At 37.7% G+C, this 24522-nt stretch overlaps 1 protein-coding gene across 1 annotated transcript; it reads right to left on the minus strand.

The window, feature by feature from the left end:
- Window positions 1–3300: 3300 nt before the first annotated feature.
- LOC106076224 (DBH-like monooxygenase protein 2) lies at window positions 3301–21470 on the minus strand. The gene is made up of 12 exons (XM_056040937.1): window positions 21295–21470; window positions 20373–20562; window positions 20164–20293; window positions 18946–19050; window positions 18204–18380; window positions 16048–16202; window positions 14537–14675; window positions 14332–14439; window positions 12919–13015; window positions 11531–11694; window positions 7818–7980; window positions 3301–3631 (listed from the first exon to the last, which is right to left on the minus strand). Exons 1-12 carry the CDS (start codon window positions 21321–21323, stop codon window positions 3403–3405), a joined length of 1686 nt encoding a protein of 561 aa, XP_055896912.1. The 5' UTR covers window positions 21324–21470; the 3' UTR covers window positions 3301–3402.
- Between the last annotated feature and the right edge of the window lie 3052 nt (window positions 21471–24522).

Below are 24522 nucleotides of genomic sequence, written 5' to 3' on the forward strand. Positions count from 1 at the left end.
TTTAGAGGCACCAGTGAGAAATAGATGATAGATTTTAAAAATGTACTGAGTAAATAAAAGAATGCAATTTGAACACTTTGTCCTGTCAGCGGGGGCTGTCTTTTCTCTATCGTGCTGACTATTCGAATTTAAAAGAAAAAAGTATTAGGGCGCTGAAACTAACACTTGCCCTACCCAGCCCTTGGGAATAAGTTTGTAGCTCATGATTTGCACATGGTTTTCTCACAGCTCATTGATTGGTCAATACGTCGTGCACTTGGTCACGTGGTTTTGTGTGCACGTGCTTTATAGTGAAATGCCTGTGTTCCTGCTAATTAAAAGTCTTTGAAGTCAGTACTTTTATGTTTGATATTAGCTTTCGTTTATTACGTTGATACCATTTATTTGACGTCATTGAAGGGTAATGTAGCACAAAGTAGTGTAAACATCATATTACAAAACATTTCATCATATATTGAACTCAACAAGATTCAACGTATGAAATATTGCGTTAATAATAACAATACGCGTTAATAATAGCAATTAGCGTTAAACATTTAGTAATGAAGGGGGCATTATCCATATTCGCTTTTAATCAAATTATTGAGTTAGAATCATTGGAACTGGAACTTGATTTTTTATCTTTTAGAGCAGTGAATTATCATAGACGTCGGAACTAAACCTGAACTACTGGCCAGGATTGCATAGTCCTAAGGACAATTTGGAAAGACTAAGGCATAGTCCTCAATACTAATATCCGACTGATGCGCTCCTTGGTCATGGCCACGTTCTTGTATGCGTGTGAATCTTCAGCGTGGACAGCAGAACTAGAGAGAGTCATGGAAGCGAGATGTTATAGAACGACCCGAGATAATCAAAGACCGCATCCTAAGAGAGGAGATTCGGAACTGAATCACAATGTTAATGTGGGCCCTACAATGACTGCTGACCACTGTCAAAAAGCGCAAACTAAAATTTTATCCCAATGTCCTCCGGAATCGCAAAGACCTTCCTTCAGAAAACATTAACAGGAAAATGAAAAAGAGGCAGACAAAGAAAGCTTTGGAAATACATCATCAAAGAGTGGACAGGCCTGTTACTGGAAGAGATTCTACTTAATGGATAAAACAGAGAGGAATGGAGGCAGACGGACAACAGTTACATGTGGTGCCCCAACGTTTCAACAGACTATGGGATAGGTGAAGGTGAACTATCATACATTTCACTATTCCATATTAAATCAATACGTTCTTCCAATTACATGCGTCCTGACCAAGTGTTTAAGCAGGGCTAGATGTTTTATCATGTTACGTGAACACTGACACTGTGACTTGTACAACTGTAAAACTGTTGTGAACCACTGAGATCTTTGAAGAGAAGTTAAATTAATATTAAGATAATTGCGATAAGAGACAACACAAACGTCCGTCTTATTACATGATCAAATTTAAAAGATAACAACATCACATATAAATAACATCATTTCTCGCTATGCTAGTCAATAAACATTTGCATTAGGTTTAAAGTGGAACAGCCTGTCTACTGAGCACAGTACTTAATGGTTACTAGAGGAAGACACAAATGATATTATGGACGGATGATATTAAAGATTCATCTAGCGAAGTGGTTGGCAAACCTCGTCCCGCGATCCACATTCGGCCCAGTATAATATAGAATGAATGTGGAATGTTATTATAATTGTAAACATTTATATTGTCCTAAGATATGAATGTTAAGTAGACATAACATTTATATATTACTAGACATATGTTACCCGCGACCCGCGGGTCTTTATTTGCGCATTACTTTCGATATAGTCACTGAGAGTGTTTTGTAAACAATTAAACGAAATAATAATGTAATAAGTAAAGCGAATGTGTCAATGTAAAAATAGCTAATAGGCTTAAATCCATTTTTTTAAAATTAAAACATTTGCTTTTGAATAATCTAGTGGATTGGATTTAGATGTATGTTAAACGTAGCTAATGATCCTTTCACGTTATTTCTCTTTCGCTACGAAAATAAAATTAGTTTTGCGAAAATGGTTTACCCGAAGTCGATACATTCTTATCTATTAAAAACGAAAAGAGCGATAGCTTTGTTAAATAAATGGGATTATAAAGTGAACAATTAAACGAAATAATTTTTAGTACGCGAGTCATGAATGAATATAGATCTAGGCCTATCTCAACTCGGCTTCGCAGCTTTCGTAAACGAATGTAGCTTTAGAAAACCAAATTTGAATGTTTATTTGATCAAAATAGGAAATGAATGGACTTTAATTAATATGTTTATGTGTTAAAGTATAAGACTATCTGTGCGAAGAGAAGTTTTATCATCTTAGTGTTGAATTAGAGTTTTAGATCTAGGGATGGAATTATAAAGTAACAATAAAACGAAATAATTTTTAGTACGCGATTCATGAATGAATATAGATCTAGGCCTTTAACTCGGCTTCGCAGCTTTCGTGAACGAATGTAGCTTTAGAAAACCAAATTTGAATGTTTATTTGATCAAAATATGAAATGAATGGACTTTAATTAATATGTTTATGTGTTAAAGTATAAAACTATCTGTGCGAAGAGAAGTTTTATCATCTTAGAGTTGAATTAGAGTTTTAGATCTAGGGATGGGATTATAAAGTAAACAATTAAACGAATTAATATTTAGTACGCGATTCATTACGGAATTGTCTAATGAAAGAATGTTCGTCAGGAAATCTGTAATCACAGATATAAGGAACTAATTAATGTAAAAAATGCTTTTGAAACACAAAATTGAAGGTTAATTTTATTATATAATGAAATCAATGGATCTTCTTTTGTATTTTCATGTGTCAAAGTAAAAAACTATCTGCGCAAAGTGTATTTCTTAAAATTAGATCTAGGTCTAAATCCTTTCTATCTTTTCTCATGTCAACATTGTAGACATGGCCTAGATCCATAAAATACTATAGCTGTAATAGAGTCGGACAACTTTATTTTTTTTTGAGGGTCTTAAGTTTGTTTTAGGGCTACAATACATACACTACGGTCTAAGTTGGTACCCAAGGAACATTACTGCCTAGTTTTATCAAGATTGGTCAAGCGGTTTTGATGTCTATAAGCAAGATACATACATACATACATACATACATACATACCCCTCACATTCTACTTTATAATATAGATATCCCTTCTTTGATATAAATGCGGCCACCCCCAGTACAAAAAATTGCTATACGGCCGGCCATATAAAACATTTTGACCATCCCTGAACAGCAAATAACAGTGAATTGTCATAATTGGAGGTAAATGTACCTCTTCCAATTACAGAGTTATTGAACTGACAAAAATAGATAGATGAAGTATAGGTTATAAATTACATGCATACACAATGTACAAATCAACAAGTTAAACAAGCTTCTACTGTGTTCTCAATCATTCAAAGCACAATTTTCTTTACTACAGCTGCCATACATAGCAACAAAGGGACGTAATTAGATCTAGTATTAATGCTGATTCTGTTGCTGCCATTCTCTTGACATTTTTCAACTATTTTGCTGACGTCGTAAACCTCTGGAGAGACAGAGTCTAAACTTTTGGCAAATGAAGCCGTCTGTCCTTGGAAACAAGTGTTTGAGATTTTCTGGACAGTTTCTTGACACTGTGAACTGAAATAAACAATTTTATCGTCAGTGTTCTGTACGTCTATGTAGAGGACATTGTTAATATGTTACACCATGTACGCAGTCAGTTGCAAGTTTGTTGAGATGCATCCATGTACTAAATCCAATAATAACAAGCTGATGATTCATTTAAGCTGATAATTCAGTGACAATAAATGTGGTATGGGTGAGTTGCGCGCATGTGTGATAATGCCTTGAGAGTGAGTGACAAAAAGAGAGATTGTAAAAGAGAGAGAGGGAGGTAAGGAGGGGGGAGAAGGAGCGAAATACAGAGAAAGACAAAAGAGAAGTTGGGAGAGAGAGCGGGAGAGAGAGAGAAAGAGGAATGCGAAGGAGGGAGAGAGAGTGGGAGAGAGAGAGAAAGAAGAAAGAGAAGAGGGAGAAAGCGTGGGAGAGAGAGAGAAAGAGGAAAGAAGGGGAAGAGAGAGTGGGAGAGAGAGAGAAAGAGGAAAGAGAAGGAGGGAGAGAGAGTGGGAGAGAGAGAGAAAGAGGAAAGAGAAGAGGGAGAAAGCGTGGGAGAGAGAGAGAAAGAGGAAAAAAGGGGGAAGAGAGAGTGGGAGTTAGAAAGAGGAAAGAGAAGGAGGGAGAGAGCGTGGGAGAGAGAGAGAAAGAGGAAAGAAGGGGAAGAGAGAGTAAGAGAGAGAGAGAAAGAGGAAAGAAGGGGAAGAGAGAGTGGGAGAGAGAGAGAAAGAGGAAAGAGAAGGAGGGAGAGAGAGTGGGAGAGAGAGAAAAAGAGGAAAGAAGGGGAAGAGAGAGTGAAAGAGAGAGAGAGAAAGAGGAAAGAGAAGGAGGGAGAGAGAGTGGGAGAGAGAGAGAAAGAGGAAAGAAGGGGAAGAGAGAGTGGGAGAGAGAGAAAGAGGAAAGAGAAGGAGGGAGAGAGAGTGGGAGAGAGAGAGAAAGAGGAAAGAAGAGGGAGAAAGCGTGGGAGAGAGAGAGAAAGAGGAAAAAAGGGGAAGAGAGATTGGGAGAGAGAAAGAGGAATGCGAAGGAGGGAGAGAGAGCGGGAGAGAGAGAGAAAGAGGAAAGAGAAGAGGGAGAAAGCGTGGGAGAGAGAGAGAAAGAGGAAAGAAGGGGAAGAGAGAGTGGGAGAGAGAAAGAGGAAAGAGAAGGAGGGAGAGAGCGTGGGAGAGAGAGAGAAAGAGGAAAGAAGGGGAAGAGAGAGTGGGAGAGAGAGAAAGAGGAAAGAGAAGGAGGGAGAGAGCGTGGGAGAGAGAGAGAAAAAGGAAAGAAGGGGAAGAGAGAGTGGGAGAGAGAGAGAAAGAGGAAAGAGAATGAGGGAGAGAGAGTGGGAGAGAAAGAAAGAGGAAAGAGAAGAGGGAGAAAGCGTGGGAGAGAGAGAGAAAGAGGAAAAAAGGGGGAAGAGAGAGTGGGAGAGAGAAAGAGGAAAGAGAAGGAGGGAGAGAGCGTGGGAGAGAGAGAGAAAGAGGAAAGAAGGGGGAGAGAGAGAGAAAGAGGAAAGAGAAGGAAGGAGAGAGAGTGGGAGAGAGAGAAAAAGAGGAAAGAAGGGGAAGAGAGAGTGAAAGAGAGAGAGAGAAAGAGGAAAGAGAAGGAGGGAGAGAGAGTGGGAGAGAGAGAGAAAGAGGAAAGAAGGGGAAGAGAGAGTGGGAGAGAGAGAGAAAGAGGAAAGAGAAGGAGGGAGAGAGAGTGGGAGAGAGAGAGAGAGAAAGAGGAAAGAAGGGGAAGAGAGAGTGGGAGAGAGAGAGAAAGAGGAAAGAAGGGGAAGAGAGATTGGGAAAGAGAAAGAGGAATGCGAAGGAGGGAGAGAGAGCGGGAGAGAGAGAGAAGGAGGAAAGAGAAGAGGGAGAAAGCGTGGGAGAGAGAGAGAAAGAGGAAAAAAGGGGAAGAGAGAGTGGGAGAGAGAAAGAGGAAAGAGAAGGAGGGAGAGAGCGTGGGAGAGAGAGAGAAAGAGGAAAGAAGGGGAAGAGAGAGTGGGAGAGAGAGAAAGAGGAAAGAGAAGGAGGGAGAGAGCTTGGGGGAGAGAGAGAAAGAGGAAAGAAGGGGAAGAGAGAGTGGGAGAGAGAGAGAAAGAGGAAAGAGAATGAGGGAGAGAGAGTGGGAGAGAGAGAGAAAGAGGAAAGAGAAGAGGGAGAAAGCGTGGGAGAGAGAGAGAAAGAGGAAAAAAGGGGGAAGAGAGAGTGGGAGAGAGAAAGAGGAAAGAAGGGGAAGAGAGAGTGGGAGAGAGAGAGAAAGAGGAAAGAGAAGGAGGGAGAGAGCGTGGGAGAGAGAGAGAAAGAGGAAAGAAGGGGAAGAGAGAGTGGGAGAGAGAGAGAAAGAGGAAAGAGAAGGAAGGAGAGAGAGTGGGAGAGAGAGAAAAAGAGTAAAGAAGGGGAAGAGAGAGTGAAAGAGAGAGAGAGAAAGAGGAAAGAGAAGGAGGGAGAGAGAGTGGGAGAGAGAGAGAAAGAGGAAAGAAGGGGAAGAGAGAGTGGGAGAGAGAGAGAAAGAGGAAAGAAGGGGAAGAGAGAGTGGGAGAGAGAGAGAAAGAGGAAAGAGAAGGAGGGAGAGAGAGTGGGAGAGAGAGAGAAAGAGGAAAGAAGGGGAAGAGAGAGTGGGAGAGAGAGAGAAAGAGGAAAGAAGGGGAAGAGAGATTGGGAAAGAGAAAGAGGAATGCGAAGGAGGGAGAGAGAGCGGGAGAGAGAGAGAAAGAGGAAAGAGAAGAGGGAGAAAGCGTGGGAGAGAGAGAGAAAGAGGAAAAAAGGGGAAGAGAGAGTGGGACAGAGAAAGAGGAAAGAGAAGGAGGGAGAGAGCGTGGGAGAGAGAGAGAAAGAGGAAAGAAGGGGAAGAGAGAGTGGGAGAGAGAGAAAGAGGAAAGAGAAGGAGGGAGAGAGCTTGGGGGAGAGAGAGAAAGAGGAAAGAAGGGGAAGAGAGAGTGGGAGAGAGAGAGAAAGAGGAAAGAGAAGGAGGGAGAGAGAGTGGGAGAGAGAGAGAAAGAGGAAAGAGAAGAGGGAGAAAGCGTGGGAGAGAGAGAGAAAGAGGAAAAAAGGGGGAAGAGAGAGTGGGAGAGAGAAAGAGGAATAAAGGGGAAGAGAGAGTGGGAGAGAGAGAAAGAGGAAAGAGAAGGAGGGAGAGAGAGTGGGAGAGAGAGAGAGAGAAAGAGGAAAGAGAAGGAGGGAGAGAGCGTGGGAGAGAGAGAGAAAGAGGAAAGAAGGGGAAGAGAGAGTGGGAGAGAGAAAGAGGAAAGAGAAGGAGGGAGAGAGAGTGAAAGAGAGAGAGAGAAAGAGGAAAGAGAAGGAGGGAGAGAGCATGGGAGAGAGAGAGAAAGAGGAAAGAAGGGGGAGAGAGAGTGGGAGAGAGAGAAAGAGGAAAGAAGGGGGAGAGAGAGCGGGAGAGAGAGAGAAAGAGGAATGCGAAGGAGGGAGAGAGAGCAGAAGAAAGAGAAAGAGGAAAGAGAAGGAGAGAGGGAAAGAGTCGGAGGGAGATAGAACAAAAGAGAAGGAGGACGAGAGAAGTAGTGATAATGACAAAGAGAAAGAGAAAATAGGAATAAGAGAAAAGGTGAGAAAGAGGGAGAGAGAAGGAGAAAAGAGAGAATGAAAGGAGAAACTAAAAAATTTGATTGATTGAATTAGTAAGACAGAGAGGATTAAAGAACGAGACGAAGAAAGAGAATACATTTACTTTGTACATGTACGTCTTGTAAGAAATATCAGTATATTAATCCATTTACATCTTAAGATTGACATTAAAAAATAATTTAAAATGAAACTAAAAATTAATAATTTATATATATTATTAGTTATTTAAAGGCATTGTCTACAAGTCCGAATATTAAAGATGACTGCAAGATGACGCGACTAAGCAGACCCAATGGTGACCTTTTTATTTTGGCACATATAGTCCACACAAAGGCCGCTGTCGTCCGCGGGGGGTGGGGGGGGGGTGGAGAGATCTATCATGTCGCAGTTTTCACCTGTCTTCGGCAAAAGCTTTTCTTTGCGTCTAAAAATGTGTGTTGATCGACCCTTTAGAGAGTTCTTCAGCTGTCTCTTTCAGAGGTTATTGGCAGTCAGCTGCCTTCTTCTTTACCAGTGATGGTTGGGGAAATCACCTCCGAGTTTACCTTTATTGCACTTGAGGGAAGAGGGGCTTCCATCTGTTAGGAAGATCTTCTTTAAGCTTTTCTGAAAAGATGTCCACTAATCTGTATACCTATTGAGACTTCAAAAGTTTTTACCTGCAAACTTTTGTCACGTCACAAGTATTTTCCAGGTCTTGTTTAATTTTCATGACCTCTGTGTTGTTGGCTTTGATGAGCGTCTTCCAATCACATCCGTTATAAGCGACACCTTGAGCCAGTTCACATGCTGACAGTGTGGACACCGACACACAGTTTTGTTCTGGAATATAAAATGAACTTCTGTATAGCCTAGACGTAGAGCGCTCTAAATGTATGTTTACAAACAAATGCAGCAAGGTATCATTAATAAAAGTTATAGTGGAAAATTCGGTTCGGAAGCCACTGACACTGCGCCTCTAACTTTGCATTTGCATATGTTAAACTTTTCTAAAAAGTCGACAAGAATAATAATAATACAATAACTTCATAAAAGTCCATGAACATTACATAAGTGTTCATAACATTTCAATAATAGATTATATAAAAGCATTGGAAGGGTAACAGAGCTTATAGTAATTGTAGTTGTATCAATTATTTAGGGTCAATCAAGTAATTAAATAAAATTTTCAATACATGTAGACCATCCATCCATCCCAGTGGCGCTACAGCCCATGGAGGGCTCTGGCCTGCTTTAACACATCCTTCTATTCAGATCTCTCCTGGGCCTTTCGTCTCCACGCCCTAACCCCAAGCTGCTTCAGATCTGCTTCCACGTCATCTATCCATCGCATTCGGGGTCTGCCTTTGAGTCGCCTGCCTTTTGGTTTTTGCCTGTATACGATTTTCGCCCCTCTGTTGTCTGACATTCTTTCAAGGTGACCTGCCCAACGTAGTCTGTTCTTTTTTATTTCGTTCACTATTGGTGGGTCTTCATATAATTGATATAACTCATGGTTAGTGCGTGTCCTCCACCCTGTTTCATCCTGTATGGCACCATAGATTTTCCTAAGGATTTTTCTTTCCCAAGTGTTAAGTAAATTTTCAGATGTCTTTGTCGGTGTCCAGGTCTCACTTCCATACATTGCTGCTGGTCTTATTATAGTTTTGTATATTATTTTCTTGGTTTTACTTGAAATCATTTTGCTCTTAAGTAGATGGTGGGTGCTATAAAATGCCCTGTTGCCTGCTGCTATTCTTTCCTTTATTTCTGTTAGTAGGTCATTTTTGAAATTAATAGTACTTCCTAGATATTTGAAAGTTTGGACGTTTTCAAATTCGTGGTCTTTGATTTTGATATTTTGTCCCTCTGTTTGATTGTCTCTTGTCATTGTGATGTACTTGGTTTTACTGTCATTGACCTCAAGTCCTGCTGGTCGAGATGCTTCTTCTAGTTGTATGAAGGCTCTAGCGATGTCAGAGGTTTCTTTACCCAATAAGGCAATGTCATCGGCATAAGCAAGGTATTGTAGAGGTTGGCTGTATATCGTCCCTGTTGGTTGTGGACCCATGTTTTCTCTCCTGAAGTAGTTAGTAATAGTTCCCCTTGTGTTTATGTGTATATTTCTTATAACTCTCTCCAGTGTTAAGTTGAAAAGCATGCAGGAAAGTGCGTCTCCTTGTCTTAATCCTCGTTTAATCCTAAATTCCCGTGAGTGTTCTCCTTGTATTATGACTTTGCTTTTTGAGTTGTTTAATGTCATATGTATAAGTCTTGTCAGCTTATTGGGTATTCCAAAATCCTGTAGTGTGTCATATAGGTATTTCCTTCTGATACTGTCATAAGCCATTTTATAGTCTATAAAGAGTTGGTGGATTGGTATGTTGTATTCATGGCATTTTTCTAGTATACATCTTAGTGTGAAGATGTGGTCGGTTGTGGATTTGTTGGGTCTGAAACCACATTGGTAGTCACCTAAGATTTCTTCTGAATATTTTCCAAGTCTCTTAGTTATAAGCCTAGACAGTATCTTATAAGTCACATTTAGTAGAGAGATTCCTCTGTAATTACAGCACTTTAACTTGGATCCTTTTTTGTGTATTGGGGTTATAAGAGCCGTTTCCCATTCTGTTGGTATTACTTCTTCTTCCCAAATTCTTGATATTAGTCTGTGTATTTGGGAATGTAAGTCTTTCCCTCCATATTTAATTAGTTCTGCTGTGATTTGGTCCTCTCCTGGTGCTTTGTGATTCTTCATGGTCCTAATTATTTCTGATGTTTCAATGAGTGTTGGAGGGTTCACTAAGGGATCTGGTCCCCCATGCGGCAGTTCATATTCTCCATTGTCTCCATCTTCAGTGGTATTTAGGATCTCCTCAAAGTATTCAGCCCATCTCTCAATGACCCTGCTGTTTTCTGTAATAAGCTGACCATCTTTGTTCTCACACATGTGTGATCTAGCTTGAAATCCGTTCTTTTCATCTTTAATTTTCATATACATTCCTCTCATGTCTCCCTCCTTTGCTAGTTCCTCAATTTTAGTGATCTTGGACTTTTCCCATTCCCGTTTTTTCATTCTTACAACTTTTGTGGCCCTTCTTCTTGCTTCATTGTATTGCTGTCTAGTGTTCCTGGTTTCTCTCTGTAGCATTATCATTTGGGCATTGTTCTTCTCTTCTATAGTTTGTCTGCATTCATCATCATACCACCCTATTTTCTCGTTCTTTTGTTTAAATCCAACTACCTCTTCTGCTGTTCTTTTGATAGCATGCTTTATTATTTCCCAATGCTCATTTATGTTATTTTCGCAGTCCTTTTCTAATGTTGTCAGTTGTGTTTGGAGTGCCATTCTATAAGTTTCTGCAACAAGTGGATCCTTTGTGAGTTTTTGACTATCATATTGCTGTGCTCTCTTGTAGACCAAAAATATAAAAAAAAATCTTTACGATTTGAAAAAATTTACTAATTGTTTTTGTTTAGCGCGATTTCAAGCGTTTAGCTTTTTCAATACACTCTGATCCTAGCACTTGTCTGGACCAGTTGGGAAGGGGGGGGGGAATGGGGTCATTGAATGAATGTTATGTAATCGCTTCTAAATGCATTTATTTATTTGTTGAGGAAAAAAAAAAGGGGGGGGGAACGAAATTCCAAATCAAGACTCAAGCTTCCTCAACGACATGCTCACCATTGTGCTACCGAAGGGCTTATGAAAATAGAAGCTATTTTATTTTATTATTTTTTGTTTGTTTCAAGCTTTAAAGCGGCGACCTATAAAGGGGAACTAGTTCCCCTTATACCACAACATCAGTCAGTACAATTTCTTTCCCTTGTTTAATAACAAACAAAATTGTCTTTTTTTTTTTTACATTGATTCTTATTTTTTTCAGGTGAAATAAAAAATTGTGCGAAAATTTTCGCTTGATCCGAGGATGTCGGAGAAATAAACGTGTATAAACCTTATACCAGACGAGACAGACATTCAGAGTGAGTTGATATAAGCTTTGTAAAATTGTTTCATGGCACTATATGAAAACTGAATCTTAGACGATGATAACAACATCTGATAGTGAAGGCAACAAGGGAATATATACAATACACTGGCCCACTTGTAATAGGGTGTCACGTTTTGGACGGTGGTATTGTCTCCCAAATTATAAGTCATGTTAGTTCCTAAGAGTTCTGGACAACACTTAAATACAGTGAAGAAACACAGTGCGGAGTATACCTTTACCTTGAAGTCAATGTCTTCAAGCTCAATTCAATAAAATAATATCTCTCACCAAGCCAAGGCCGCTGACATTAAAAGCCTTCAATCAATAACACTTAGAAAGCATTCGAATTTATCAAAATAAAGTTTGGTAATTGAAACATAGGTCACCAAGCATTAACTTACGTGTCGACTTAAGAGCACTCTTGGGGAACATTGTCAGATAACCGTAGCACATTTCATCCGAGGTACCGTCACCATAGTAGACGTAATGTTTTGATGTGGCACTGTTGTATACACAGGTAGTGATGATCTCATCCCCTGGGAGCACTTCGATTGGTGGATCAAAGCTGAAACGTTGACAGTGTTACTAACAAGAAACTAAATATTTTAAATGAAAATAAAATAGACATGTATCTATACTAATTACAACTGTAGAGTGATTTTAATAGCCATATGTGTAAATGTGTTCTTTTGTCAGTTAGGGAATTTTTGAAGTGGAAACCTGTGATCGAAGTAGTCCTCGATTTTTGTTTTACAATATATATATATATATATATATATATATATATATATATATATATATATATATATATATATATATCAATGTCTATACTAGTTAAACAACTTACAGTCAATTATCGGACATCTGGTGGTCTTTGGTACGATCTTTGATTTACTGAGGTAACTTCAACCTCATCCAGAATTTTAAAATAAAACAAATGTTCAGATTGTCATTTGTCTTTTATGGGCTTATTTATAAACTGTGTGTCGGGTGTTCATTTACATATCGTATGCAGTAAAGGTTGTGTGTCGTATGCAGAGACGTAGTGAGGGGGGCGCCAATAAAGTCTCTTGCCCCGGCCTCACGTTATGCTCACTACGCCTCTGGTCGTATACTCATTGTTTACACTTAATGTGTTGTTTTTTTTTCTTTGTATTCAGTTATGGAGGATGTCCTCACTTACAGACAGTGAGTTAGCTTACAGATCGAGTTCAATTAGTAAGCAGCGAAAGTCTAGTTATAACGTTTTTAGTGCCGCTCTACGTGTTAATTTTGTAAATATTGATTCGTGTTTTTAATGTTGAAAATTTTCATAATATATTTACCATCTTTGTTTGAGTAGTTATTTTTAAAAAAATCCCCTACATTTAGAACTAAATGTATTTTTTTTGTATGTATATCCTGGAGGACACATTTGTGTGTGTGTATGTGTGTGTGTGTATATCTGCATATTATTACCATTACTCTCTATATGGCAAAACGTCAGTTTTTACATTTATTTAATTATTTATTATTTATCACCAACATTTAGAACTAAATGTATTTTATTTTTTTGTATATCATGGATGACTTATTAGTGTGCGTGTGTGTGTGTGTGTGGATGTCTGCATATTATTACCATTACTCTCTACATCGCAAAACCTCAGTTTTTACATTTATTTATTTAGATTGTTTTTTTTTTCATTCTTATCATTGAAATTCTAAGACAACTATAAGCAAGACAGTCTACAGTAAGTCCTTCATTTCTAGACAAGGTTTTCAACACAAAGTATAGAAGTATAAATCTTACTCAAATGTATTGGGTGTGTTGTAGTCAAAAGTTTCCTCATTGGTCAAGTGTTTCACAAAAGCTCCGTTCCTCATGAGATCGATCTTCATTGATCTGCCTTGGATTAGTAGTTAATAAAGGAATTGGTTTTAGAGTCATTGGTTTAAAGAAGCATTCAAGAATTTAAAATTGTATAGTTCTTTCTCTCTCTCTCTCTCTCTCTCTCTCTCTATGCTTTGCTATCTATCTGTCTTGCTCCCACTCTCATATCTATCTATCTATCTATCTATCTATCTATCTATCTATCTATCTATCTATCTATCTAACTATCTATCTATCTATCTATCTATCTATCTATCTATCTATCTATCTATCTAACTATCTATCTATCTATCTATCTATCTATCTATCTATCTATCTATCTATCTATCTGTCTTGCTCCCACTCTCATATCTATCTATCTATCTATCTATCTATCTATCTATCTATCTATCTATCTATCTAACTATCTATCTATCTATCTATCTATCTATCTATCTATCTATCTATCTATCTATCTGTCTTGCTACCACTCTCATATCTATCTATCTATCTATCTATCTATCTATCTATCTATCTATCTATCTATCTATCTATCTATCTATCTATATTCCATTTTGTTCTTTCGTTCCGTTGAAATCACAGATAGCATTATGTGACCAAAGCTTTGAGATCTAGAATTTTATCACATTTTTTTTTAAATTCTCTATTTTCTTAACGAGCTTGGATGGCTGCCTGGTCGTGCGGTTTGCGCCCTGGACTGTTGTTTGGATTTATCGATAGTCCCGGGTTCAAACCCTGCCAGCTCTCATCCCCCGTCGTCCTGCGGGAGGTTTGGACTAGGAAGTAGACTATCTTCAACTATGAAGGAACATCCGAAACATGTAAAACATTTTAACAAAACTTGCCAAGTGTCATTCGTACGCTCATACTCTTTTTCAATTGCTACTTTTCTCTTTTGTTTCTATTTCTCTTTCCATCCTTTTTCTTTTATATTCTCTCTTTCTCTTCTCTCTCTCTCTCTCTTTCTCCCTCTCTTTTCTTTGTTAGTGATCCAATCAAAACAGGTATTCAAAGTCTGATCAATCCGTTGCAATGTCCAGTATTCATACTTATTTTGCCATCGAGTGCTTTTCATCAAACTTTCTAAATAATCTCATTCACCGTTCATGAATTAAAATGTTCCAACAACTTCCCAAATGTTACAGCCAATAAAATGTTCACAAAGGGATAACTTCATGGACTTCATGTACTACTCCTGCTATTTATTGTCAAATCTCGATGCTGTCAGGTAGCGGCACGTACTTTTTGTGGCAATACAAAAAATTAATAGCCTCATGTCACTCTGTGATAGCAGAAAGTTATGGCGTGAATGTTCCGAACAAGACAACTCACCTATTAAATGCATGTGGTTGGTGGCGCTATTAAGATAGACCTTCTCTTTGAATAAAGTGGATGTACAAGAACTTGGACAAGTTCCGACTTTCTCAATTCTTGACTGACCTGAAACCATAACATTTATTTTAGTTCATAAGACCAAGAGAGTTTGTACTTTAAAACATTATGTGGTATTTCTTACGATCACTTAAGAGAAACAGACCTGGAGGTAGAACTAACATCGTCTGCCCAGTCAGCATAGTGAACATGTCCTTGACCGTGTCGCTGGCTGGTTGGTAGTACAAACGCAGTCCACTCGAGTCCTGGTAAGTGGACACTAGCTTTGGATTGTCGTAGTGAATCTAGACAGTGGAAAGAAATGAGGTCTAAATAGTAACTTCCTCTCATTATAATCATAAAAGTCTGGCCTCTATTGACAAGGTAGAGAAGTACATTGGAGTACAGTCCAGGGTCATGAGTGTGTCTGTGTGTGGGGGGCGAGGTAATAGAGTCCATAAGTTAGGTGCTGATTTGTATACATGGGCGAATATAAGTTGATGGAGGTCACCCCAGTTCAGGTTTTGTGGAGACCCAAACAATTTTCAAAAGCTTTAACAAAATGCTGATGTGGACAATTGTAGACTAACTGAATTCCCATTAGTTTGGACCAATACAATTATCTTATCTTATCTATGATACTTATATCTAAAAGCATGCCATCTCCAATTAATTTTTTAAGCAAAATGTTTAAGTCGTGATGTGTAGCTGAGACAAGAGGGCCTGAGTTTGAATCCCAACTGAAGCAGAGTTGTGTTGACTGGCAGCATGGAGCCCTCCTCAATATACCCCACCCAGTTAAACCACAAAGGGATTAGAACCTAGCGCACAGAGCATGCTATACGCCACATACAAAGTAATTAGAATTAAATTAAACTAAAGGGTACTATAGCTTGTAATTAGCTTACAAACTAAGACAACAAGAAAAATTTTTCGAAAATACTTTTTTTAAAAAGACAATATCCCAATAGTACGCATAAGAGTATAAAAAACTATAAAATGATTTGTAAAAAATATAATTGGTTTATGCCGGGTATCGAATCCGTGTATTTTTAAAGAAGTCAGATGCCTGAAAGTGTGTTTTTACTAATACAGCCATCGGGACCTAGTAATTTTGCATTTATTTATAGATGTTATTATTATATGGACATCTAGATTTAATACTGGACCGATACTTCCGTTTTATAACTCTTAATATGTAGACTAAATCTAGTTATCCTTCTAGATCTAGAATCGAGAAAAAAATGTATAATTGATTTACGTAAAAATATATTTTTAAATCATAGATATTCTTTCATTAAAATTAAGCAACTTTAAATGTACCCTGTTATGGACTACGACGTTTTTTTCTAGATATAGTCAAGACAAATTTTAATTAATTACTATTTTACTTTGAAAAATTATAACGATCAAACTTGAGTTTTCCCCATGTAACCAATGAGCTAGTCATTCTTGTCTCAGCAATATACAACAATTTTACATTTCTAGGAAAATCGTTTAAGACGTTTTTGAGATCAGCTGTCCAGGTTACTGGAGTCAAGAGGTTCCTGCATCCAGATTTCTGGATTCAGGTTCCATGAAGTTCTGACTTGAATAGAGGTATTGTGGAAAGTTTTCTGAACTTGCAATGTATTTTGTGTAAACCAACAACAAACCAACAAAAAACTGGTTACAGACCTCGAGTATGGCTTTCTTAAATCCATTCGGACCGATTCTAAATCCAACCGTCCCATCATAGCACTCGCCAGTTTCACCCACCGACCATCCGCCTATGATAGATGTACATTTGCTCATTTCACACTCCGTTGGGCTGGCGATGAAGTCAGTGATTGCTAGGAAGAAAAGTTTAAACATTAATTAAGTTTTCATAGCGTGCACGTCAATAGCTAGTCTTCTTTTCTTACTTAGATCTAAGCATCTGTATCGAGGGAAAAGTCTTTTTAAATCTGCTGTGCATCCCCATTATCCCTTTGACCACTAAGATGGATTTCTTTCGGTGGACAGGCGTGGACCGAGAGCTCTTCACCCCAATTCCTGTCTGAAGGTTCCACTACTATCATAGCATTGACCATTAGTGGTTGTGCCGTGTTGTGGGAGTATTTGCCTCTAAACTCTAGGCAATCGTCAGTCAGAGAGATTAAAAGTCAACAGTTCTTGGTAATTTCTTTATATTCCTATTATTTGACCGCCACATTCAATGGAAGGCCTGCCTAAGTGGATTCCACTTTCCATGACATACCCTTGTAAAGTGCAGTTGGTTTGGATTGGCACATTTCCTCGTTCCATATGCTAGGTCAAATTTGTACAAATGCTCCTTCTTCCCTAGTGCTATTAGAGCATGGAATGGGTTGCCTGAGCTAGCCAGGACAACCAGTGACTTAGCAGAATTTAGGTCTTTGGTTAATATACATGACTATATGCATGACGTGTAGGACGTAATCATCTTTTTTTTTTGAAGTAACGTCTGTATTATATAAGATAAGATTAAAAGATTGGGATTCCAGATCTTTGTTTAATTCCTACCCCAAGACTCGGCGTACCGTTGCGCTGAATGCGTTGGGTCCCAGGCTCAAGGAGAAAAACGACGGGTACCACCCCTTCATCTGCTTCCACACAACAGACGCTTTTTTTTTTTTACCTAGGCACCACATTGAGACTACGGGAACTTAAATCCTTGTATCTGAAGTATTGAGAATTCAGTAAAAAAGTAAAGTTCCGTTTTCAGATAATGAGGTCTATAGGGCAGATGATGTAAAGGTCATCTGTTTCTGTGTCATACGGTTAACAAAGGTGTCATGTGACCAGCACAACGACCGACCGCCTTTACTTTTTCCAACTAATGTCAGGTACCCATTAGAGCTAGGTGGACTTAGAGGTGCCCAAAGATCCCGAAATAAAAAAAATCCTAGATTCACCAGGATTCGAACCCGGGACTCCTGGTTCGGACGTCAAGCACTTTACCGCTCAGCCACCGCGCCTCAGCATGGTACTAATATATACAGTGTGATTGGTCAGGTTATCTATTTGTTATTTAAACCTAAATGTACTTTGTAATTTTTGCATTCGTTTGGACGACTTCTAATAAGTGTGCATTATTGTCTCTGATTTGATCTAACTTGTCAACTGCAGAATCTTTCTTCATAATAATAAAACCCTCAAAAGACTGAAATATCGTCATGAATCATCTCTATCAAACAAATGGACCGAAAACACGAAGCATTCTACAACTCGAAAATAAACAGATTGTTTCAATTATTTACAAAACTCATTCTGTCTGTCCGTCTGTCTGTCCATCTGTCTGTATGTATAGTAAAAAGTTTGAACATGTTTGATCTCTCATTTTCCTTTCTCGGATCAAGTTAAATCTTGGCACAATTATTCATACAAAACAAAACAAAAACAATTAAATATTTTGTTTGATTTCTAAATAAGGGGAATAAATCCTACTTAATGAGAGATGTGGATATATATATGGACTAATCCCCTTATTACTTTTTGTCACGTTTATTCTCCCACTTCTCATTCTCGGATCAAGTTAAAATTTTGCATAATTGTTCATAGTCGATAACAATAAACGAATCAATTAAAAAATTGACCAATTAGTTAATCAATTAATACTATTTAATTTTTTTATATAGCAGAAATGGGGCCAATCTGTGTAATTTTCAGATAACTGGCAGTAATTAGCGGTTGTTTTCCTTAGATACGCTTTGTTGTTTTTTTAAGTATTCTTTTCTATTACTCGTTTTTGTTTTCAGATGTAAACTCTGTAAAGTAAATATGACGGCCTCCTGCTTAAACCCAAACAGAATGAAGGTAAGAACTATATTTACAGTCGTCACAGCCGTACAGCATCATGTGGTGGACCACGTAGGCGTTGTCAATGAGTGGCTCGTCAGCTACGATGTGGTAATCTTGGTCCTTGGGGAGGTTGAAGGACATACACATATACGTGGTGTCCGCCGCTGGCAATGTGTGTTTAGTCAGCTTCACGTCCACCGTCTCGATACCTAGAAGAAAGTCAAGACAAGAGAGCACAGTTAGAGTTTCAATACACAAGAGGTGGCTCAGGTCACAAACGTGACGGCATAGATATGGCTTGAGAAATAAATAAACGGGAATTCCCAGTCTAGAAAACAACGGATCTTAATAGAATAGTGGAGTACGACCGAGACCAATCGTTACAGAAGGCCTGAAGACTGAACAGTAACGTCACAACCTGTGGGCAGTTTAGACAATTAGCTCTTTGCCACGTCGTACAGACCTGTGACGTGGCAACGAGCTAGTGGTCTAAAATGCCCATAGGTTTTGAAGTCACGGGTCAGTGTTCAAGCCTTTTGTAACGAATGGTCTCAGTAAGACAATGGAGCTTACAATACAGAAATCAAAGAGTACTGTCTGTTCCTACAGTAGACTTACATAACATGGAACATAGACAAATGTATAAATATATTAGTAACAGAAGAATACTGTCTGTTCCTACAGTAGACTTACATAACATGGAACATAGACAAATGTCTTAATATATTAGTAACATCTGTGAAACAACTATAAAATGACATCCTTGTAGTATACCTGTATTTTTAATGACGTCACAGCTGTCTTGAAAACTGTTGGAGACACAAGATACGAAACTATTTTTGCCTGTACATTTAGCATCGTCCATTGGTTGGCAAACACCTGATAATGGAGTCATAACAATAGACAGAATGACACTTACTGTAAGCTTCTTTTTAAATTGTTATATATTTGAACGAAGATGACTTTGCTCAAACTCTGAAACTTTTGCTATAAAAACACTAGAAAATTAATATAGACATTGCAACTCTTTTTATAAACATTTGTCAAACTTTCTAAAGATGGCTGCCTTGTCGTGCGGTCACAAAGATAAATGGAACATTCCTCGCTCCATATGCTGGGACAAATTTGTAAAAATGCTCTTTCTTTCCTAGAGCTATTAGAGCATGAAATGGGTTGCCTGAGCTAGCCAGGAAAACCAATGAATTGGCGGAATTTAAGTCATTGGTTAACATGCATAACTAGATGCATGACGCGTAGGGCATAATCATCTTCTTTTTTTGAAGCTACGTCTGTGTTTTATAAGATAAGGTAGGCGTGCTGGACGTTCGGTCGTCTCGATTGTCCTGGGTTCATACCCTGCCCGCTGCCATCTCCCTTCGTCCTGCGGGAGTTTTGAACTAGGAAGTAGATTCTCTTACGCTCTGAAAGAACATCAGAAACATTTAAAACATTTTACAAAGAAAAGTTACACAACTACATTTAGGTATTAACTCTTTCTCTTCTAATTGACGATACCATCGTCGATTTGACCTCATTAAATTAAATTAATGTTTAATTTTATAAACTTGACTTTGTGTTCTATTAAAAGCGCATGCATTCCCCTTGAATTCTAGACCAAACACAATGTTTACCGATAACAAACGACAATAGTATTGAAGCCCACTCATAATCGGGTAGTGAAATAGTAATGAGCAAAATGAAGAATTCCGTCGAAACGTGGAAAAATAATTACGAAGAGAAAGAGTTAACAATTGTTTATTAACCTAGAACTACAATGAATCGACCCTACAATGGCATCGGTAGGAACGCGTGTAAATAATTCATTTAAGCTTCGGTTCGTGGTAATCGTTGTATAAATGAATATAAACTATTTTGCCTCATTTAAATAGTATTTTCGTTTTAGTTATCGACTATTATAAATTACAAAATTTTGTTTGTTCCCAAGTCCCAATTTTCACAATTTTTTTCAGATTTGAACGGTTTACCCTTTACCTGGATGTGAGATGTCCGTTGTACGCGATGGTACTCCACCAGCTGACCACACGCAGGAAGGGTCACCGAGCTCTTCACCGTTGGTTTTTCCGTCGCCGTCCGAGTCTGCAGCACACAGCTCTTTGGTCCACTTCCAAACAAAAATGTGAAAAACTTAGTTTTCAAAGTCTATAACAAAAAGGGTACACAATGAAATAAAATATACAGACCTCATGGCCAGCATTAGCAAAATCTAGACCAAATGGGTTTCGTTCACCGCCTCCGTTAAGATTCTTATGTCCGACACCTTCCCATAACGCACTCGCTATGCAGGGGTGAGCCACTTTATTACCATTAGGTATGCTATCTTGATACGTTTTATAGGCCAAGCAGTATTGAAGTAACAACAGAAAGCTGAACCTTCAAAAGAAATGAATAAAACATCTAAACTATTTATTTAAACTGGGATCAACAATGAACTGTTGAGTAGAATGATGACTTGAGAGTGGAACAATACAGTAAGCTTACTAAAATCAATTAAAATTCTTTTCATTCCAATAGTGTTGAAATTGTATTTCCATTTCTTAAAACATATAAAACAGACAATATTGGTTACAGTAACGTCAACAATATCTGATAATAGGCCTACATCTTCATTATAAAAATATTTGAATAAATGTCAACATCAAACAAACGAACACAGAACTAAATTAAATGCAGACTGTTCAGTTATATGAGTATATCATGCTATATATATTTCTGCTAGAATATGATCAATCCTTGCTCATTAAAAAGGTAAAATAGTGCATAGATTAGCAGAAAAACAGGTAGATTATAGCTAGAAAGATAAAGATAGGTAGATAGATAGATAGATAGATAGATAGATAGATAGATAGATAGATAGATAGATAGATAGATTGATAGATTAGAGAGATAGATAGATAGATAGATAGATTAGAGAGATAGAGAGATAGATGGATAGATAGATAGATAGGATAAATAGATAGATAGATAGATAGATAGATAGATAGATAGATAGATAGATAGATAGATAGATAGATAGATAGATAGATAGATAGATAGATAGATAGATGGATAGATAGATAGATAGATAGATAGATAGATAGATAGATAGATAGATAGCAAACTTACAAGTTAATTAACACAAATGTTTTCTTCATGTTTCCAAACGAATTCGAAAGTAAACTGTCAATCACTCTGAAGTTGTTCACTTTACACCTGTATGTAACCTCTGTACCAACACACTATTTGCTTATCTTTGATGTACACGTTTTGTTTCCACTTGACTGACTCCTGGCGAGACTGAATGTCTTTAAATGATTAAATCTAAAAGATAATAGAAATGTAGAGCACTATATTCCTGGGTTTTAGTTTTTTTAAATATTCCCAAGTTTTCTAGACCACAGAACGATGGAATGTCGCAAGTATAACCAGGCTTTTACTTAGTTAAGATACACGGGTCGATTGATAGATTGATTGATTGATTCGTTGGGATAACGATTGTATGACATTTCTCTCCACGCTGTCACGTGTCTAGTACATTCTAATATATTTCCTTCATCTTCCCTTTCTTTACAAATCCATTGGTCTGTTGAACCGTCTTTTGCCTTTCAAGAGCAATCCTCTTTGTTTATGGTGGTCAGCAGGTCATCATGGGGTCCAATTTGCTGTTGTGATCCTGTTTCTTATCTTGTTTGTGATGCCTTCTTTATAGGTGATTCTTAGGATCTTTCTAAAGCATCTCAGTGCCAATGCTAAGGTCATCCTCTAGTACTAAGGTAAGCGTCCAAGATTCACAAGCATATAAGAAAGTGGCAAAGACAAAAGAGCGCATAGACGCCATTTCATATTCAATCGAATCAACGTTTGATTTTAAGCTTTCTTGATCAATGGTATTGTTGAGATAAGATTAAAATTTGAAGACAGACAGAATGAGTTGATATAAGCTTTGTAAAAAGTAGAAGTTACCATCGCACTACCAGGACTTATCACGTGACCTGCCTTCACTCTACCGTGTCCAGGAACCAGGTCTCAAATCTCTCTTCCCCCCCTTACCAACTACACAAATCATTCAATAGCAGGCGTGACAACACAGAAGAGACAAGCCTCGTTTTCCACACTAAACATCAAATGGTACGGTTGAGAGTAAGAGTTATTTAAATCTATGTAGTAAGGCGAGGTGACGTCATTCTAGACTCAAGAGTGTTCTACTTTCAAGACGTAATTTTATTCCAATTCACTGCATGTCAATGCTCTCCACCACACCGAGTTAAACAAATACATAGTAACTCCATGGCGTATTTAGATCAATATTTATTTAGTTACTCCCCTTTGTAAGTGGCTTTTTTTTTTTCATAGAACTTATTGATCATACTGGGCAGAAATGAGTTCTCTGTTTGCTAGGGCGGACTGGCTTTATATGGGTGTTCGGGCTAATGCCCCGTGGGCCGGTTACCCAAATGGGCCGGTGGGACCGCTGTGTGGGCCATTTGACTATCAGCGTGATAGGCCACAAATGTTACTGTTGTCTGTAAAAATGGTCAACCCTGTAAGCATATAAGGTGCTTTTGGTAAGCTTCAATCTTTGGTTTCCATTCTTCATCGAGCCAAGGTGTCTGGGGGGAGCGCTGTAAGTATTGCATTATCAAACTTCATCTATTATGTGGGCAGGTATCAATACATGCACCTCATATGACACGCTACTTGTAGGCCAGTTCGTTTGAAAATGCTAGGGCAGATTTTGACATCCAGCCCGCCCCAGTCTGTGTGTATATCTATATGTCTATGTACATCATTTTAAGTGGCTAGAATAAAAGTTTGTTAAATATCTAATTACCTGTAAATTGAACATGCACATAATGAAGCGTATATCTCGTTACTTTCAGTATCTACCATATAAATAGAGATTTTCACCAATTATTACCGCTTTATTAATTGAAAGTGGTCTTTCAATCTAGAGGCTACTCGATGAACTCATTGGTTGACTGTGATAAAGGATCAGATTAGTCTTCCAAACCTCCTGACTTTATTTGACTGTTGTGAGATATTTCTCTCTCTCTCTCTCTCTCTTTCTTAGTCTAAATAATATTATTTAAATTCGTTAATATAATACCATCCCTCATTGATTTTGTTTTGGGGGGGGGGGGGTTGATCGGAACTGTTGATATAGTCTTAGTTGATTGAACGTTTTGAAGTGTTTCAAAGAAGTATCCTCCCCCTTTAAAAAAAATAAAATTGGTGACCACAGCATATTGATAAGAAAGGAGACGTCTCGTTTCGCAAGACACTGTGTCTTGAACATGTAAAGCACATCTTTACATATAGTCTTGTGACAGTCAGTAGACGTGTGCAAGCAAACTTTATTGACCTATTATTCATAGAAAATATATTTAAAGAAGTATTATTTTAATTTGGCAATTTTAATAGGTGTTTCCTTAAAAATGATTAGTAAACAAAAAACATTTTAAAGCGATAAGAGATTTTATAAAGGAGTTGCATTTACTATCTCATGAATATGTTATGATATGGATGTAAATCTTATTACGCTTGTTTTTAAATCTTTTCAAGGGACGTTACCCTAAGTTGTCAGTATAACGTTTTATTAACTGTTAATTTGTTAATAATAACAGTAATACATAATATATCACAATAAGTCAGCAATTTGAAACTACTCTGCTGGATACATATTTTTGTTATTTGTTTTTTTTTAATTGTTCTTTCTTTCTTTTTTTAATATTTAAGTGAATATTCACTATATTATTTACATGAATTCATGTTATAACAAATCAGCAATATCGTCTTTTCTTTTTATTTGATGTGGTTTAATTTCCTGGTTGCCTAATCCTTACCTGTAATTCTTCTGAAAAAAAAGCTATTCTTCATCATATCTACCAGTACTTTGCTGTTAGATGGAAGGTCATGAATATTATGTAGTCCTAGTAATGATGATACTGACACTACCATTTATGAGGACTTGGGCATTATAGCTATAACTAATATTAATATATTGCGCGAAGTTATTTGAAAATTATTTTTAATTATATTAAATATAGTTACACAACTTGGAAAAAAAAATCTTAAAAAGCTGTTATAATGAAACTTAGTGAATAGGATTGAATTGGGGGAGTTCTTGGGGTGACAGAATTCAAGGACACATTTAGAAACCTACACAGCAAACATATCACACCAAAAGCTAGAGAAATAACTTATAGACTTATCTTTGGGATGACCCCTATAGTTACAAAACGGGTAAATGTCCAGGAATGTCAATTATGTCATCTTTAAATTGCTGATAACGAGAAGCATGTATATTTGGAATGTCCATTATTCCTTAAAGTTAAAAAATACTGTAAGAGACTT

Source organism: Biomphalaria glabrata, chromosome 9, assembly GCF_947242115.1.
Source record: "Biomphalaria glabrata chromosome 9, xgBioGlab47.1, whole genome shotgun sequence".
In the NCBI taxonomy this organism is placed as follows: Eukaryota; Metazoa; Mollusca; class Gastropoda; family Planorbidae; genus Biomphalaria; species Biomphalaria glabrata.

Bases quoted from the DNA above. Each gene is read 5' to 3' on its own strand.
- LOC106076224 (XM_056040937.1), bottom strand. From the start codon at position 21,323: ATGAAGAAAACATTTGTGTTAATTAACTT. The intron at 20,563-21,294 runs GTAAGTTTGCTA...TTTCTTTTGAAG, and splicing joins ACATTTGTGTTAATTAACTT to GTTCAGCTTTCTGTTGTTAC. The intron at 16,203-18,203 runs GTAAATATAGTT...TTTTCTTCCTAG, and splicing joins GCTGTACGGCTGTGACGACT to CAATCACTGACTTCATCGCC.